A 13,133-nucleotide genomic window follows, 5' to 3' on the forward strand; every position below is an offset into this window, starting at 1 on the left:
GGCGGAGCTGCTTCCCTGAAGGTTTCCAAGGTCGCCGTGTCCTCCAGGATTGTCAGAGTCAATGCCAGCAGCCTGGCCTTGAAGGCGTTCTGTGCCTCCCTCTCACTGGCAGACTGGATGTTGGATCAGAGCTTAGTTTTTAAAATGCTGCTACCCTTGACCAACATTCATCTGTGACCTTGAGCCCCACATGCTCACAGGTCTCTCGTGATGGTTTTTCTGCAGAACTTCCCAGAGTCAGAAAGTTTCTGTTGAGAGTCTCAGATGACTGAGCCAAATATTTTCCTTTAGTATCCTCCTCGTCAGTTGAAATTATCCATGAATTACAGTTTATTTGGTTGCTTTCTACCAGTCAAAATTTTCATTGCACAATTACTGTCAGGTCATTTTTCTAGTGTGAGGTTATTAGTAGTCCTTAGAAAAGTTAGATTAGGATATTCATGGTTTGAGTTTAGCATCCCGGGAAACTTGAGTGAGCTCCTGTTGAGAGCTGGGGGCGGGGCTGGGCTGAGCGTGTGAACGTGACTCTGCCCTGGCCTCACAGAGCTCCCATCTGGGGGAACCACCACCTGTTAGTGTAGATGGTCCTGAGCCGGATAGGGACCTGCCTCACGGGGGCACCCCGGCCCCCCTGCAGAGGTCAGGGAGGCGCCATGCTGGGTGGACCGCAGCTCAGCCTTGAAGCTGCTGGGGACGTCACCACATGGCAGAGGGAGGGTGTTGTCCGCCGAGAGGGCGGGTCTGCCAGGCTGCTGCTGCCCCGCACAGCCTGGCGCTGGGGGTTTCTGTTCACTTAATCAGTGGAGGCAGGGGTGGGGCGATGGAGCACGAAGGTCTGGCATCCCCCACACGCCTGTGCTTCTTCCCTGGGTTGTCTTCTCTAAGGAGAGCTCCCCACCGTCTGGGCCTGCAGGGTGTCCCTCAGGTCCCACCGCCCGTCTGAACGGTACACACTGCACAGCCGTTGAACTCAAGCTTTTTCCCTTGGAACGTGCGGGTGGGGCTCATCTCTTGTCCCACACCGAGCCCCCCCTCCCCCGACACTTGATGTCAGCGTCCCAGACACGCTGGGGGGCCAAGAACCTGGGTGCTGACCCCACACTCTTGTCCTCGTTTCCAGTGAGAGGCAGGCTTTGGAGCCCGTCTGTATAACTCTCGGGGACCAGCAGAGCCTGTGGGCCCTGGACATCCGAGGAAACCTGTGGTTCCGGACTGGGGTCGTTTCCAAGAAACCCCAAGGAGACGACGGCCACTGGTGGCAAGTAGGTGTTCAGCCCAGGGCCCGTGCCAGGGCGCCTCCCACTTAGCGCCCCGCCCTTCTCAGGAGCTTGGAGAGCTTGGGTTAGACCAATGGTGCTCCCTCTTACTGTTTGATGAGCTGTGCATGCCCAAGCGTGTCTGACTCTTTGCAACCCTGTGACCTCCATGAGATTCTCCAGGCCAGAAGACTGGAGTCGGTTTCCGCTTCCTTCTCCAGGGGATCTTCCTGACCCAGGGATCAAACCCACATCTCCTGCACTGCAGGCAGATTCTTTACCCCTGCGTCACCATTAGAGCGCATTAGGAATATCGGGGCTTTTATCACAGAAAGTAACTTGGAACACTCTTTTTGCCTAAATATGCAGGCTGTATTTAATTTTAATTTTGGTGTTATTTAGAAATTTGATACTACACGCTAAATAAAACCTAGTGACATCCATCTGAAGACCTAGGTAATACTAATATTTATCTCTGAAAGAATGTACTAAGAAAAAGAGATTAGATAATAGGTGTGAGAAAACCAACCCACAATTAAAACTCACTATCTCTGCTTGTACAGAAGGCCTGTAAATAAGTGGTATTTGAACAAAGAGAAGGGGAATTTTCCCAGAAAGGTAAACACTGACAAGCAGTGTGGTATAATCGCGCTCTCTCTGCCCCTCCGGCAGCGGTCAGCGTAAGCGTTCGCCCGCAGCCCCCAGCGTGGTGGGCGGAGCCGTGCCTGCGTTCACGCTGTGGGGCGCGCCGTGCGTCTTCCTGCGCGGGCCCCGCAGGCCAGCGTCGTCGAGGGCAGGTCTTCCCTTGGCTGCTTTTAGGTCTTTCAGATGAGCATGTGGAAAAGGAAGTTGTGTTTGCTCTCCGCCTCTAATTAAATATGTCAGGTGCTATTTGAAAAGTTACACAAATGATTCAAAAATATTCTGTGTATTTTGTAACCGTATTACATGGTTTTACACACACACACACACACAGAGTGTATACACGTACTAAATTCTGTGCTTAAGTAGCCTAAAGAAAGCTAGATACCATTTTATCATGGTATTCAGAACATTACCTTCAGAGAAATTTGACAGAGTCATCGCTAGGGTATTTGGAAGCAGGGCTGTTTTAGTTACTATAGGATTGATTGTTCTGTAGGGCTCGAGTCAGTGTTACGTTTGGCCATTAAACCGTTCTGTTCTTTTTTTTTTAACTTGCATCCTACTTATCGGCCAGGCCTGGAGCTGGGACTGAACGTGTCCCAGGCTTTCTGTGTGGTCTGGCGCCATACCCCATGAGGAAGGGCAGTGGTCCCCAGGCTCTGCCTGGCCTCCTGTGGGCTCTGGCAGAGTCTGCCCGGCCAAGCTGGCATGCGCTCTGCCCATAAGAGAGAAAGAGGCCACAGGCTCTGCAGCCAACAAACACCATTTGCTTGAACCTTGGTGCAAACAGCAACTCGCAGTCAGCCCGAGTTCCAGCACCGTGAGGAAGGGCTGTGTATACACACGGAGTGCAGTGCTGATTTTATAGCTGCTTCCGTTGCATTTGTTTTGTTTATTACACGTGAGATTCCCTGTCAGGAGTGATTTCACATCACTCAGCATTTTGTTATGTGTGACCTGGGAGTGTGGCCTGCCTGAGGCCGTCCTAAGCGTGGGGCCGTGACGTTGTCTGTAATTAAATCCACCAGGGCAGACAGACTCGGGAAGCTGCGCAGTCAGAGAGCGGTCCAGCAGCCGGAGCTGCCCAGCCAGGAGGGGTTTCCTTAGACGGTGGGGCAAGGCCTCTTACAGGAAAGTGCGAGGAGCGCGTCTGGAGCCTGAGCCCAGGTGTGCTCCACACGTCCAGGACAGGCCCAGTCTGTGCTGCTGCTCCGGCATAGTTACCAACGGTGCCAGTGAGGTCAGGGCCTCCCTGGTGCCTCAGATGGTAAAGCATCTGCCTGCAGAGCAGGAGATGGGTTTGACCCCCGGGTCAGAAAGATCCCCTGGAGAGGCGTGGCTACCCACCCCAGTTTCTTTTTTGGTTGTGCTGGGTCTTCATTGCTGCACTGGCTTTTCTCTCGTTGCAGAGAGCAGGCTTCTCATTGCAGTGGCTTCTCTTGCTGTGGAGCGTGGGCTCTCGGTACACAGGCCTCAGTAGGCGCGGCTCCCAGACTCTAGAGCACGGGCTCGGGAGTTGTGGTGCACAGGCCTAGTTGGCTCTGAGGCACGAGGGTTCTTCCCGCATCAGGGCTCAAAGCCACTCTTCCTGCGTTGGGAGGCCGATTCTTTACCACTGAGCCACTGGGGAAGCCCCCACACCAGTGTTCTTGCTTGAAGAATCCCGTGACGGCGGAGCCTGGCGGGCTGCAGTCCATGGGGTTGCAGAGTCGAACATGTCTGAATGACTAACACGTTTACCTCCCTGTTAGGTCATGAATCACTCCATCACTCTGCCTGTACTACCCTTTTAAAAACCATTTTATGATTCTAAGTATTGTACCGGTTGTCCTTTGGAAATTTAAAACAAAATAATCCTCTCTCACTGATGTAGAATAAAAGACTTATGGGGTGCAGCGGGGTGCTATTTAGTCATAAAAGGGATACACGCTTGTAAGAGGTGCATGCGGTAGAAAAGTATGTAAACTACAAGGCAGATGTTGGCATCCCCCTGAATCGACCCCTTGGAGGTAATCGCAGTCAGCAGCCGGGCTGTCCCCACACCTGTCCCCAGTCCTCACCCAAGCGCACGCGCCCGCGGGTGGGGGCGGGGCCTTGGCTCTCAGGCCGCGAGCATACAGGAGGCGCTTGTGACCGCACTGAGAGCGGGCCGCCTGCCCGTCCCCCTCCAGGTGAGCATCACGGACTACGTGGTGTTCGACCAGTGCAGCCTGTTCCAGACCATCATCCACGCCACGCACTCGGTGGCCACAGCGGCCCAGGTGCCCGTGGAGAAGGTGGCGGACAGACTCCGCACAGCGTTCTGGTCCCAGCAGCTGCAGTGCCAGCCGAGCCTGCTGGGCGTCAACAACAGCGGCGTCTGGATCTCCTCGGGCAAGAACGAATTCCACGTCGCTCGAGGGAATCTCATCGGTGGGTGAATTACTTGCAAGTCAGCTTGATGGGCAGCTCCACTTAGAGTCAGCATTTAAAGTTCAGCTTTAAGATCTCCACTTGAAAAGATCATTCAGGCCAGTGGTATGCAGCGTGTGTGATGGAGGCATTCTCTATGCTCTTTATCAGTGTCCTTTTTCTCGTCTGTCATTCCTACAACTTGGATTCACGTGTCTACCTGGTACGTCATCAGTTTCCACTAGGGATGTCGTAGGATATAAGGAGAGCACACGGAGCTTGTTTTTATGTCAGTAATTTCCATTTAAATGAAAAAGTCCTCCCATACTTAGAGTCTAGTGAGAGAATAGTCTGTTTCCAAGAGGGAAAATTATCGCACCATGGAAGATGTGAGGCTCTGGCCAGATCTGTAAACATAGGCATAAATGCTCACGTGCCGCCTGGGGCTTCGTTTCTGTGAGTGAACCCTGCTCGGCGGGTCTCCTCCAGCTCGTCTCCCCCGGGTGGCCTCCCCCGACCCTGGGCAGGACTGCAGCTCTGCCCATTGGGCTGGCTCTCACAGTGCCGGTTGGATCTCCAACGTTAAGGGCCCTCCAGAACCAGCTGTGAGGGGTTTTGAAGACCAGTTGAGGCCTAGAACTGAAGTTCTGAAGCGTTCTGAAGTTCTTCTTTCTTTAACACACTCTTCCCTTATTCTTCCCAGGCACTTACTGGAATCATGTTGTTCCCCGGGGGACCGCCTCTGCCACAAAGTGGGCCTTTGTGTTGGCGTCCACTGCCCCCACCAAGGAAGGTGGGTTGGGGTGCCATTGAATGGTTGCATCCATGGTCTGATGTGGTCGAGTTGGGGTGGGAGCCTGGCCATGGTGGTGTCACGGGCGAGGGCCCCCGAAGCTGGACAGGAGAGAAGGGCCTGGTGTGGGGTGCTGAGGGAGTCTGGAGGCGAGGCTCCTTCTGAAGGCCGGGCGCGTCCAGTGTGGCTGCGGAGGCTGGCAGCTGGTACTCCAGCAGCACGTCTCGGGGCCATAGCACAGGCCAGTCAGCACCAGGCTTGTCCGGGTGCCAGGCCATCTCCCCTGTGATCCTGGTTTACGGCGCCTGCTGGCCTCAGTCCCACCATCCCCCTGGCAGGCAGGCCTCCCGAGTCCACTCAGAACTCAGCCCCTTCTGCAGCTCAGGGCAGCCAGGTGGCCCTGCTGGTGGCCGAAGCATCCGCCCAGGATGGTGCTGAGTCCAGCGAGACGACGCCGTGAGTCTGTGGTTCAGAGGGAGTGGCTGGTGAGGTCCAGCCTGTAGCCGCCAGAATGTCGAGGATTTGGTCAGTGCAACAGAGCGCTCCCTCGCCGGACGGTCTGACCGCAGTGCTGAGGGAGAGAGCTCTGAACACCACGGGTGTCCTGAATGCAGCCGCAAAGCTGAGCTGAGCTGACGGGAGGCCCCGCCCGCCCTCATCTGTCCTGTGGGTCGTGACCAGGATACACTGCATTGTAAAAGCCTCACTGCACTGCCTGGGTTGGGGGTGGGGGGTTACCAACTGACTCCTCGGGGCTGTTACTTAAATATCTGGCATGGCCATGACCTTATATTTTCAAAATCCAAAAAAAATTTAATTTCAAACTGTACCTGGCCCCAGGTTTTAAATAATATATTCTGATTGAGATTTTAAAATTTCCTCAAGTGTGGTTTGCATTTTAAAGTGAGTTAAACCTCAAGGACTCTAAATGGAGAGAATGAAAGCATGTAATTTGAGGGTGAGGAAGGGGAGAAGATGCTTCCTGGCATTCTGGGCCTCCTCCAGCAGCCTCACCCCACCACCCGCCTGTCACCCGGGCAGAGGCTCCTCAGTGGCGTACTGCCAAGGAGCCGCCAAGTTTGCTTCCTCGGGACCCTGGCCGACACACCACGTTGAAGGCTTCCCGGTTCATTATGGAACATCCAAGCTCTGGGCTACTAAGCCAGTGATGTGGGCTTCCGAGATCTGATTTCTTTTGTTTCTTCCGAGTGTGTCGGGCTGGCTTCCTGGTCACTGGCCCTCCTGCCCCGCGGAGGGGAGCGAGGGTGGGCGCCAGGCGGGGCCTCGTGGTGACGCTGTGACCTCTCTGCAGGAAGCTCCCTGTGGCTGTGCCAGAGCAGCAAGGACCTGTGTCGTGTGAGTGCCCAGCACGCCCAGTCCCGCCCGTCCACCGTGCAGCTGCCCCCCGACGCCGAGATGAGGGCCTACGCTGCCTGCCAGGATGCCCTGTGGGCACTGGACAGCCTCGGCCAGGTGTTCATCCGGACGCTGTCCACCAGCTGCCCCACGGGCATGCACTGGGCCCGGCTGGACCTCTCCCAGCTAGGTAGGCTGCCCGCACCGCCGCCCCACCCGCCTTCAGCCACATCGAGGGGGGACGCCCGACCCGCCTCCCGGGGCCCTGTGTTCAACCACGTGACTTCTTGGAGGCCTCTCTGCAACTCACTAGATTTCAGGAAGCCGATTAGCCGCTCTTGCGGGTTAACAGGCCTCCTAAGGGTCTTGTGAGGAGCCTCTCCTCTCCGCCCCGCCCCAGGTTGCAAGGTCCAGAACCCAGGAGGAACGTGTTCCAGAGAGGGGCCAGGAGAGCCGCTCCTGCCCATCCTGCAGTGTGGCTGCCTCTGCCGCTCTGTGCTCGTCCAGTCTGGGCGCCGGGGCCAGGCCCGAGGCCGGGGCAGCCTTCGTCCCCCCGCTGCCTGTGGCGTGTGGGTCCCCGTGCGCTCTGAGTGTTCCCGCCAGGGCAGCAGCCTGATGCTGCTTATAAGTAATTCATGCCCATTCTGGGAAATAAGAGAGTGAGCCGCACCTTCAGGTCATCCTCCAGGCAGAGTGTCAGGTGTGGCTGTCAGGAGGCCAGGCTCCCGCAGCCGCTCCAGGGCCCATGTGAGCCTTAGGAATACTTCCCTGTTGGACGGGTTCCCACCTGGTTAACTGACAACCAGTATTCTGTTTGTTAGGGGATAGACCTGAATTTTACAAGCATTTAACGTTTGAGAATTCAACCACATGTTCTCATTTAACAAATAAAAAGGAAGGACAAGAAAGCGAGAAAGGAGGAGGGGGCGTTGTCCGCCTCCCACCCCGGCAGCCCTCGCCGCGCCTCCAGCGGGCGGCCCTCCCCATCCCATGATGCGCAGAGGCACCGCTGTTCTTTGGTCCCCCACGAGGCCCCCAGGTGTAATCAGCTTAGCTGGAGAAGTAGGTTGGTTCTCAGCTGAAGCAGCAGCAAGCTTTGTTCCAAAGCTAGGAGTTCTCCAGGGTCATTTTGATTGTCTGTGCTTTTGGCCTCTCCGTGGTTTGAACCTAAGCCCTGCACCAGGGCAGGTCGCGGTCCAGCCAGCAGAGCGCTCACCCGCCGCCACCCCCGGGAGGACCAGAGTGGCTGCTCTGGCCGTGCTCCTGCCTGCACTGTGGGGCGCCCTCCTGCCTGCCCTGGGACACTTTGGTTGGGTCAGACCCTGCTGGCCTGAGCCTTCTTCCATCAGCCCCAACCAGGCCAGCTTGGGAGTTTCTGGAGGCAGAAAGAGGAGCACAAGGTTTGTGTTCTTGCTACAGAGTCTTGAGAGCAGTGGGAGGCTGCACCCTCGCCCCGTCTGAGTCAGAAGCAGCGCTCATCTTTGTAGAGAGGCCACTGTGAGTGCAGCGTGATCGGCTGTCAAGCCTGGCTCCACTGTGGAACCAGCCCTGCCGGGCCTCCCTCCCAGTTCAGGCCAGTCCTCCCGCAGTGGTTCTTTGGCCGGCGTGTCATAGGTCTCGGAGCTGCCCATCTGGGTTTCCCTGGAGTTGGCCGTTCCATCGAGGGAAGAAACTCAGCTTGGTGGCAGGGGTTGAGTCTCAGTTCAGAGCGGGAGCCCACCGACAAGACCGTCCTGAGTTCAGGCTGCACTTCCTTCCCAGCCTGAGGAGGGCAGGGGCTCACGGAGCTGCCCTTCCCCTTGTCAGCAGAAGCGTCTGGAATCCAGCCGGGGCTGGAGTGGGTCACAGATGGCCTGTGCAGGTGGGCGAGCCGAGACTCGGGGGCTCACAGCAGCAGGAGCCGCGCTGGCCGTGTGCGGGGCTGGGCCCTGGGCGAGTTTCCGGGTCACCTTGAAACCTCTGCTCCCACCTTTGTAATAGTAACAGCAGTCCCCACCCCAGACGGAGACCGCACGTGAGCATCCTGTGTGAGCGCTCGCTCTCCCAGGCAGGGCTGACGGCTGCTGAGGGTGTGGGGTGGGGGGGCGTGATTCCAGGGAGCTCCGCTTTTCTGGTTTTTATCCTGCCTGAGCTCTGAGTTTATTTACCTGAGTTACTGGCTGATACTGAGATGACAGATGAAGACCCTTTCACCATTTTCTGAGCATCCTGGGAGATGGCAGCAGCATGCCCAGAGTTGGGAGGCAGGGGAGGTATACGGGGAGCCACGAGGGTTGCTGGGCCAGGGTGGGGGTGGCAGAAGGCCGCGAGGGCTGCCGGCTCCTCTGTTGTTGGGCTGTCTGCAGGGCTAGGCTGTGGAGCCTGTGGGACAGCGAGTTTTTAATCGGGGTTTCCAGAATTATTACTTAGAGTAGGAGATGCAGATTCTGAATTCAGGTGTGTGCTCCCTGCCCAGACTCCCGTCTGTGTGTCCGTGGCAAACGATCGTCAGGCAGCTCCGCTGAGCAGCAGTGAGTGGCATGTGGTGATGCGGATGCCGTAGGTGTTGCCTGGCTTGCACACCTGGGCTGGCCTGGGATGCTCCACGTTCTTTTAAAAGCTGGCTGTGGTGGTGCTCACGGTGGGAAAAGGAAGCACAGCCTTGCAAGCCCATGGTTCTGCATGTGAGGATTCTGTTCAGTAGCAGCTTCTCTTTCCCAAATGCACTTTTTTTTTGGTAGTCACCCTATGGTATTATATTAGCCTCAGATGTACAGTATAGTGATTCAGTATCTTTTTATAGATCACACACCATACAGAGTTGTTGTCAACTATGAAATGCCGACTGTGTTCCTTGCGCTGCACATCACATCTTTGTCGTCAATTTGTTTTGTAACTGGTGGTTTGTACCTCTTAATCCTCTTCATTTATTTTGCCCCCCTTCCCGACCCCAGCCCCATCTGGTAACTGCTAGTTTGTTTTCTGAATCTGTGAGTCTATTTCTGTGTTATTATATTTGTTCATCTGTTTTGTTATTTAGACTCCACATTTAAGGGCTTCTCTGATAGCTCAGTTGGTAAAGAATCCACCTGCATTGCAGGAGACTCCAGTTCAATTCCTGGGTCTGGAAGATCCCCTGGAGAAAAGGGGTAGGCTACCCACTCCCGTGTTCTTGGGCTTCCCTTGTGGCTCAGCTGCTAAAGAATCCACTTGCAATGTGGGAGACCTGGGTTTGACCCCTGGGTTGGGAAGATTCCCCTGGAGAAGGGAAAGGCTACCCACTCCAGCATTCTAGCCTGGAGAATTCAGTGGTCTGTATAGTCCGTGGGGTCGCAAAGAGTCGGACGCGACTGAGCGACTTTCACTTTCACTTACAGGTGAACCATATGGTATTTGTCTTTCTCTGACTCCTTCAGTAAGTGTGACGCTCTCCAGGTCCATCCGCATGGTTGCAGATGGCGAGCTTTTGTTCTTTCTCCTGGCTAGTACTCCATGTGTATATGCACCACGCCTTCGTCTGTGCCTCTGCTGATGGAAGCTCAGGTTGCTTCCGCATCTTGCTGTTGTGAATGGTGCGGCTGTGAACAGCTTGATGAGGTGCATTTATCTCTCCAAATTCGTGTGTTCATTTTTTTTTTCAGATGAATACCCAGGAGTGGAGTTGCTGGATCATATGATAGTTCTGTTTCTAATTTTTTGTGGAGTGTTACTGTTTTCCACAGTGACTGTACCAGTTTACATTCCCACCGACAGCGTACTAGAGTTCACTTTTCTCCACATTCTTGTCAATACTTGTTATCTGTTGTCTTTTTTATGGTGGCCATTCTGATCGGTGTGAGGGGTAATACCTCATTGTGGCTGTGGTTTGCATTTTCCTAATCATTACTGATGTTGAGCATCTTTTCTTGTGCCTGTCAGCCATCTGTATGTCTTCTTTGGAAAAATGTCTTTTCAGGCCCTTTCTCCTTTTTTAAATTGGATTGTTTATCTGATTTTGAGTTGTATGAGTAATTTATATAGTTTGGATATTAACTCCTTATCAAATGTCATTTGCAAACATCTCCCATTTAGTTATCGTTGTTGTACAGTCGCTAGGTTGTGTTCGACTCTTTGTGACCCCACAGACTGCAGCGCACCAGGCCACCCTGTCCTTTCCCATCTCCCAGAGTTTGCTCAAATTCATACCCGTTGAGTCAGCAATGCTATCTAACCATCTCATCCTCTGCTGCCTCCTTCTCCTTTTGCCTTCTATCTTTCCCAGCGTTAGGGTCTTTTCTAATGAGTCGGCTCTTTGCATTAGGTGGCCAAAGTATTGGAGCTCAGCTTTAGCAACAGTCCTTCCAATGAACATTCAGGCTTGATTTCCTTTAGGATGGACTGGTTGGATCTCCATGTAGTACAAGGGACTCTCAAGAGTCTTCTCCAGCACCACAATTTAAAAGCATCAATTCTTCAGTTCTCAGCCTTCTTTACGGTCCAACTCTCACATCTATACATGACTACTGGTAAAACTATGACAATGTGAATCTTTGTCAGCAGAATGATATATCTGCTTTTTATTATGCCGTCTAGGTTTGGATTGCTCTCCTTCCAAGGAGCAAGCGTCTTTTAATTTCATGGCTGCAGTCACCATCCGCAGTGATTTTGGAGCCCAAGAAAATAAAGTTTGTCACTGCTTCCACTTTATCCCCTTCAGTCCGTTCAGTTCAGTCACTCAGTTGTGTCCAACTCTTTGTAACCCCATGGACTGCAACACACCAGGCTTCCCTGTCCATCACCAACTCCTGGAGCTTACTCAAACTCATGTCCATCAAGTCAGTAATGCCATCCAACCATCTCATCCTCTGTCGTCCCCTTCAGCTCCTGCCTTCAATCTTTCCCAACATCAGGGTCTTTTCCAATGAATCAGTTCTTTGCATAAGTTGGCCAAAGTATTGGAGCTTCAGCTTCAGCATCAGTCCTTCCAATAAATATTCAGGACTGATTTCCTTTAGGATTGCCTGGTTGGATCTCCTTGCTATCTAAGGGACTCTCAAGAGTGTTCTCCAACACCACAGTTCAAAAACATCAGTTCTTTGGTGCTCAGCTTTCTTTATAGTCCCACCTCTCACATTCATACATGACTACTGGAAAAACCATAGCTTTGACTAGACGGACCTTTGTCAGCAAAGTAATGTCTCTGCTTTTTAATATGCTGTCTAGGTTGGTTGTAACTTTTCTTACAAGGAGTAAGCGTCTTTTAATTTCATGGCTGCAGTCACCATCTGCCGTGATTTTGGAGCCCCTCAAAATAAAGTTTGTCACTGTTTCCATTGTTTCCCCATCTATTTGCCATGAAGTGATGGGACCAGCTGCCATGATCTTAGTTTTTTGAATGTTGAGTTTTAAGCCAGCTTTTTCACTCTCCTCTTGTACCTTTATCAGGAGGCTCTTTAGTTCTTCTTTGCTTTCTGCCATAAGGGTGGTGTCATCTGCATATCTGAGGTTATTGATGTTTCTCCTGGCAATCTTGATTCCAGCTTGTGCTTCATCCAGCCCAGCATTTCACATGATGTACTCTGTGTATAAGTTAAATAAGCAGAGTGACAGTATATAGCCTTGACATACTCCTTTTCCAGTTTTGCACCAGTGCGTCGTTCCATGTACTTGTTCTAACTGTTGCTTCTTGTCTTGCATACAGGTTTCTCAGGAGGCAGGTAAGGTGGTCTGGTATTCCGTCTCTAAGAATTTTCCAGTTTGTTGTGATCCACACAGTCAAAGGCTTTAGTGTAGTCAATGAAGCAGAAATAGATGTTTTTCTGGAATTCCCTTGCTTTCTCCATGATCCAGTGGGTGTTGACAATTTGATCTCTGGTTCCCCTGCCTTTTCTCAACATAGCTTGTACATCTGGAAGTTCTCAGTTCATGTATCACTGAAGCCTAGCTTGAAGGATTTTGAGCATAACCTTGGTAGCATGTGAAATGAGTGCAATTGTATGGTAGTTTGAAAATTCTTTGGCATTGCTCTTCTTTGGAATTGGAATGCCAACTGACCTTTTCCAGTCCTGTGGCCACTGTTGAGTTTTTCAGATCTGCTGACATATTGAGTGCAGTACTTTTAGCAGCATCCTTTTTTAGGATTTTAAATAGCTCAACTCGAATTCTGTCACCTCCACCAGCTTTGTTCATAGCGCATACATGCGTGTGTGCTAAGTCGCTTCAGTCATTTCCGACCCTTTGTGACCCTATAAACTGTAGCCCACCAGGCTCCTCTGCCCATGGGATTCTCCAAGCAAGAATACCGGAGTGGGTATTCTTGCCATGCCCTTCTCTAAGGGATCGTCCCGACCCAGGAATTGAACCCACATCTCTCAGGTCTCCAGCATTGGCAAGTGGGTTCTCTACCACTAGCACTACCTGGGAAGCCCTTTGTTCATAGCAATGCTTCCTGAGGCCTGCTTGACTTCACACTCCAGGATGTTGTTGCCTTTTCATTTTGTTGATGGTCCAAAATGTACTCTTTCCTGACTTCACTTCTCTGTTCCATTAACTTCTCTGGCTGTTTCTGCTTCTCTGCTGGCCAGTGTGGTCGACGGTGTCTCTTCCGTCTTCCCCAGAAGGTCTCCTGGGCTGTCTTATCCTCTGCTTCCCTCCACCAACTGCCAGGGGCAGAGCTCCGCCCCCTCCCGCACACACCCCTGCAGACAGCCCTGCAGACACCCGCCTCTCGGCTC

At 53.0% G+C, this 13,133-nt stretch overlaps 1 protein-coding gene across 3 annotated transcripts in view; it reads left to right on the plus strand.

Moving 5' to 3' along the window:
- Nucleotides 1-13,133, plus strand: part of TECPR2 (tectonin beta-propeller repeat containing 2) — a 100,285-nt gene that overhangs the window by 55,535 nt on the left and 31,617 nt on the right. For all 3 annotated transcript variants that reach the window (XM_043434599.1, XM_043434597.1, XM_043434598.1), the window contains exons 13-16: nt 1,121-1,262; nt 4,073-4,313; nt 4,996-5,085; nt 6,398-6,631. In XM_043434599.1, coding sequence (XP_043290534.1) covers nt 1,121-1,262; nt 4,073-4,313; nt 4,996-5,085; nt 6,398-6,631 — 707 coding nt within the window. The remainder of the gene's footprint in view (nt 1-1,120; nt 1,263-4,072; nt 4,314-4,995; nt 5,086-6,397; nt 6,632-13,133) is intronic.

Source organism: Cervus canadensis, chromosome 17 (genome assembly GCF_019320065.1).
Source record: "Cervus canadensis isolate Bull #8, Minnesota chromosome 17, ASM1932006v1, whole genome shotgun sequence".
Taxonomy (NCBI): domain Eukaryota; kingdom Metazoa; phylum Chordata; class Mammalia; order Artiodactyla; family Cervidae; genus Cervus; species Cervus canadensis.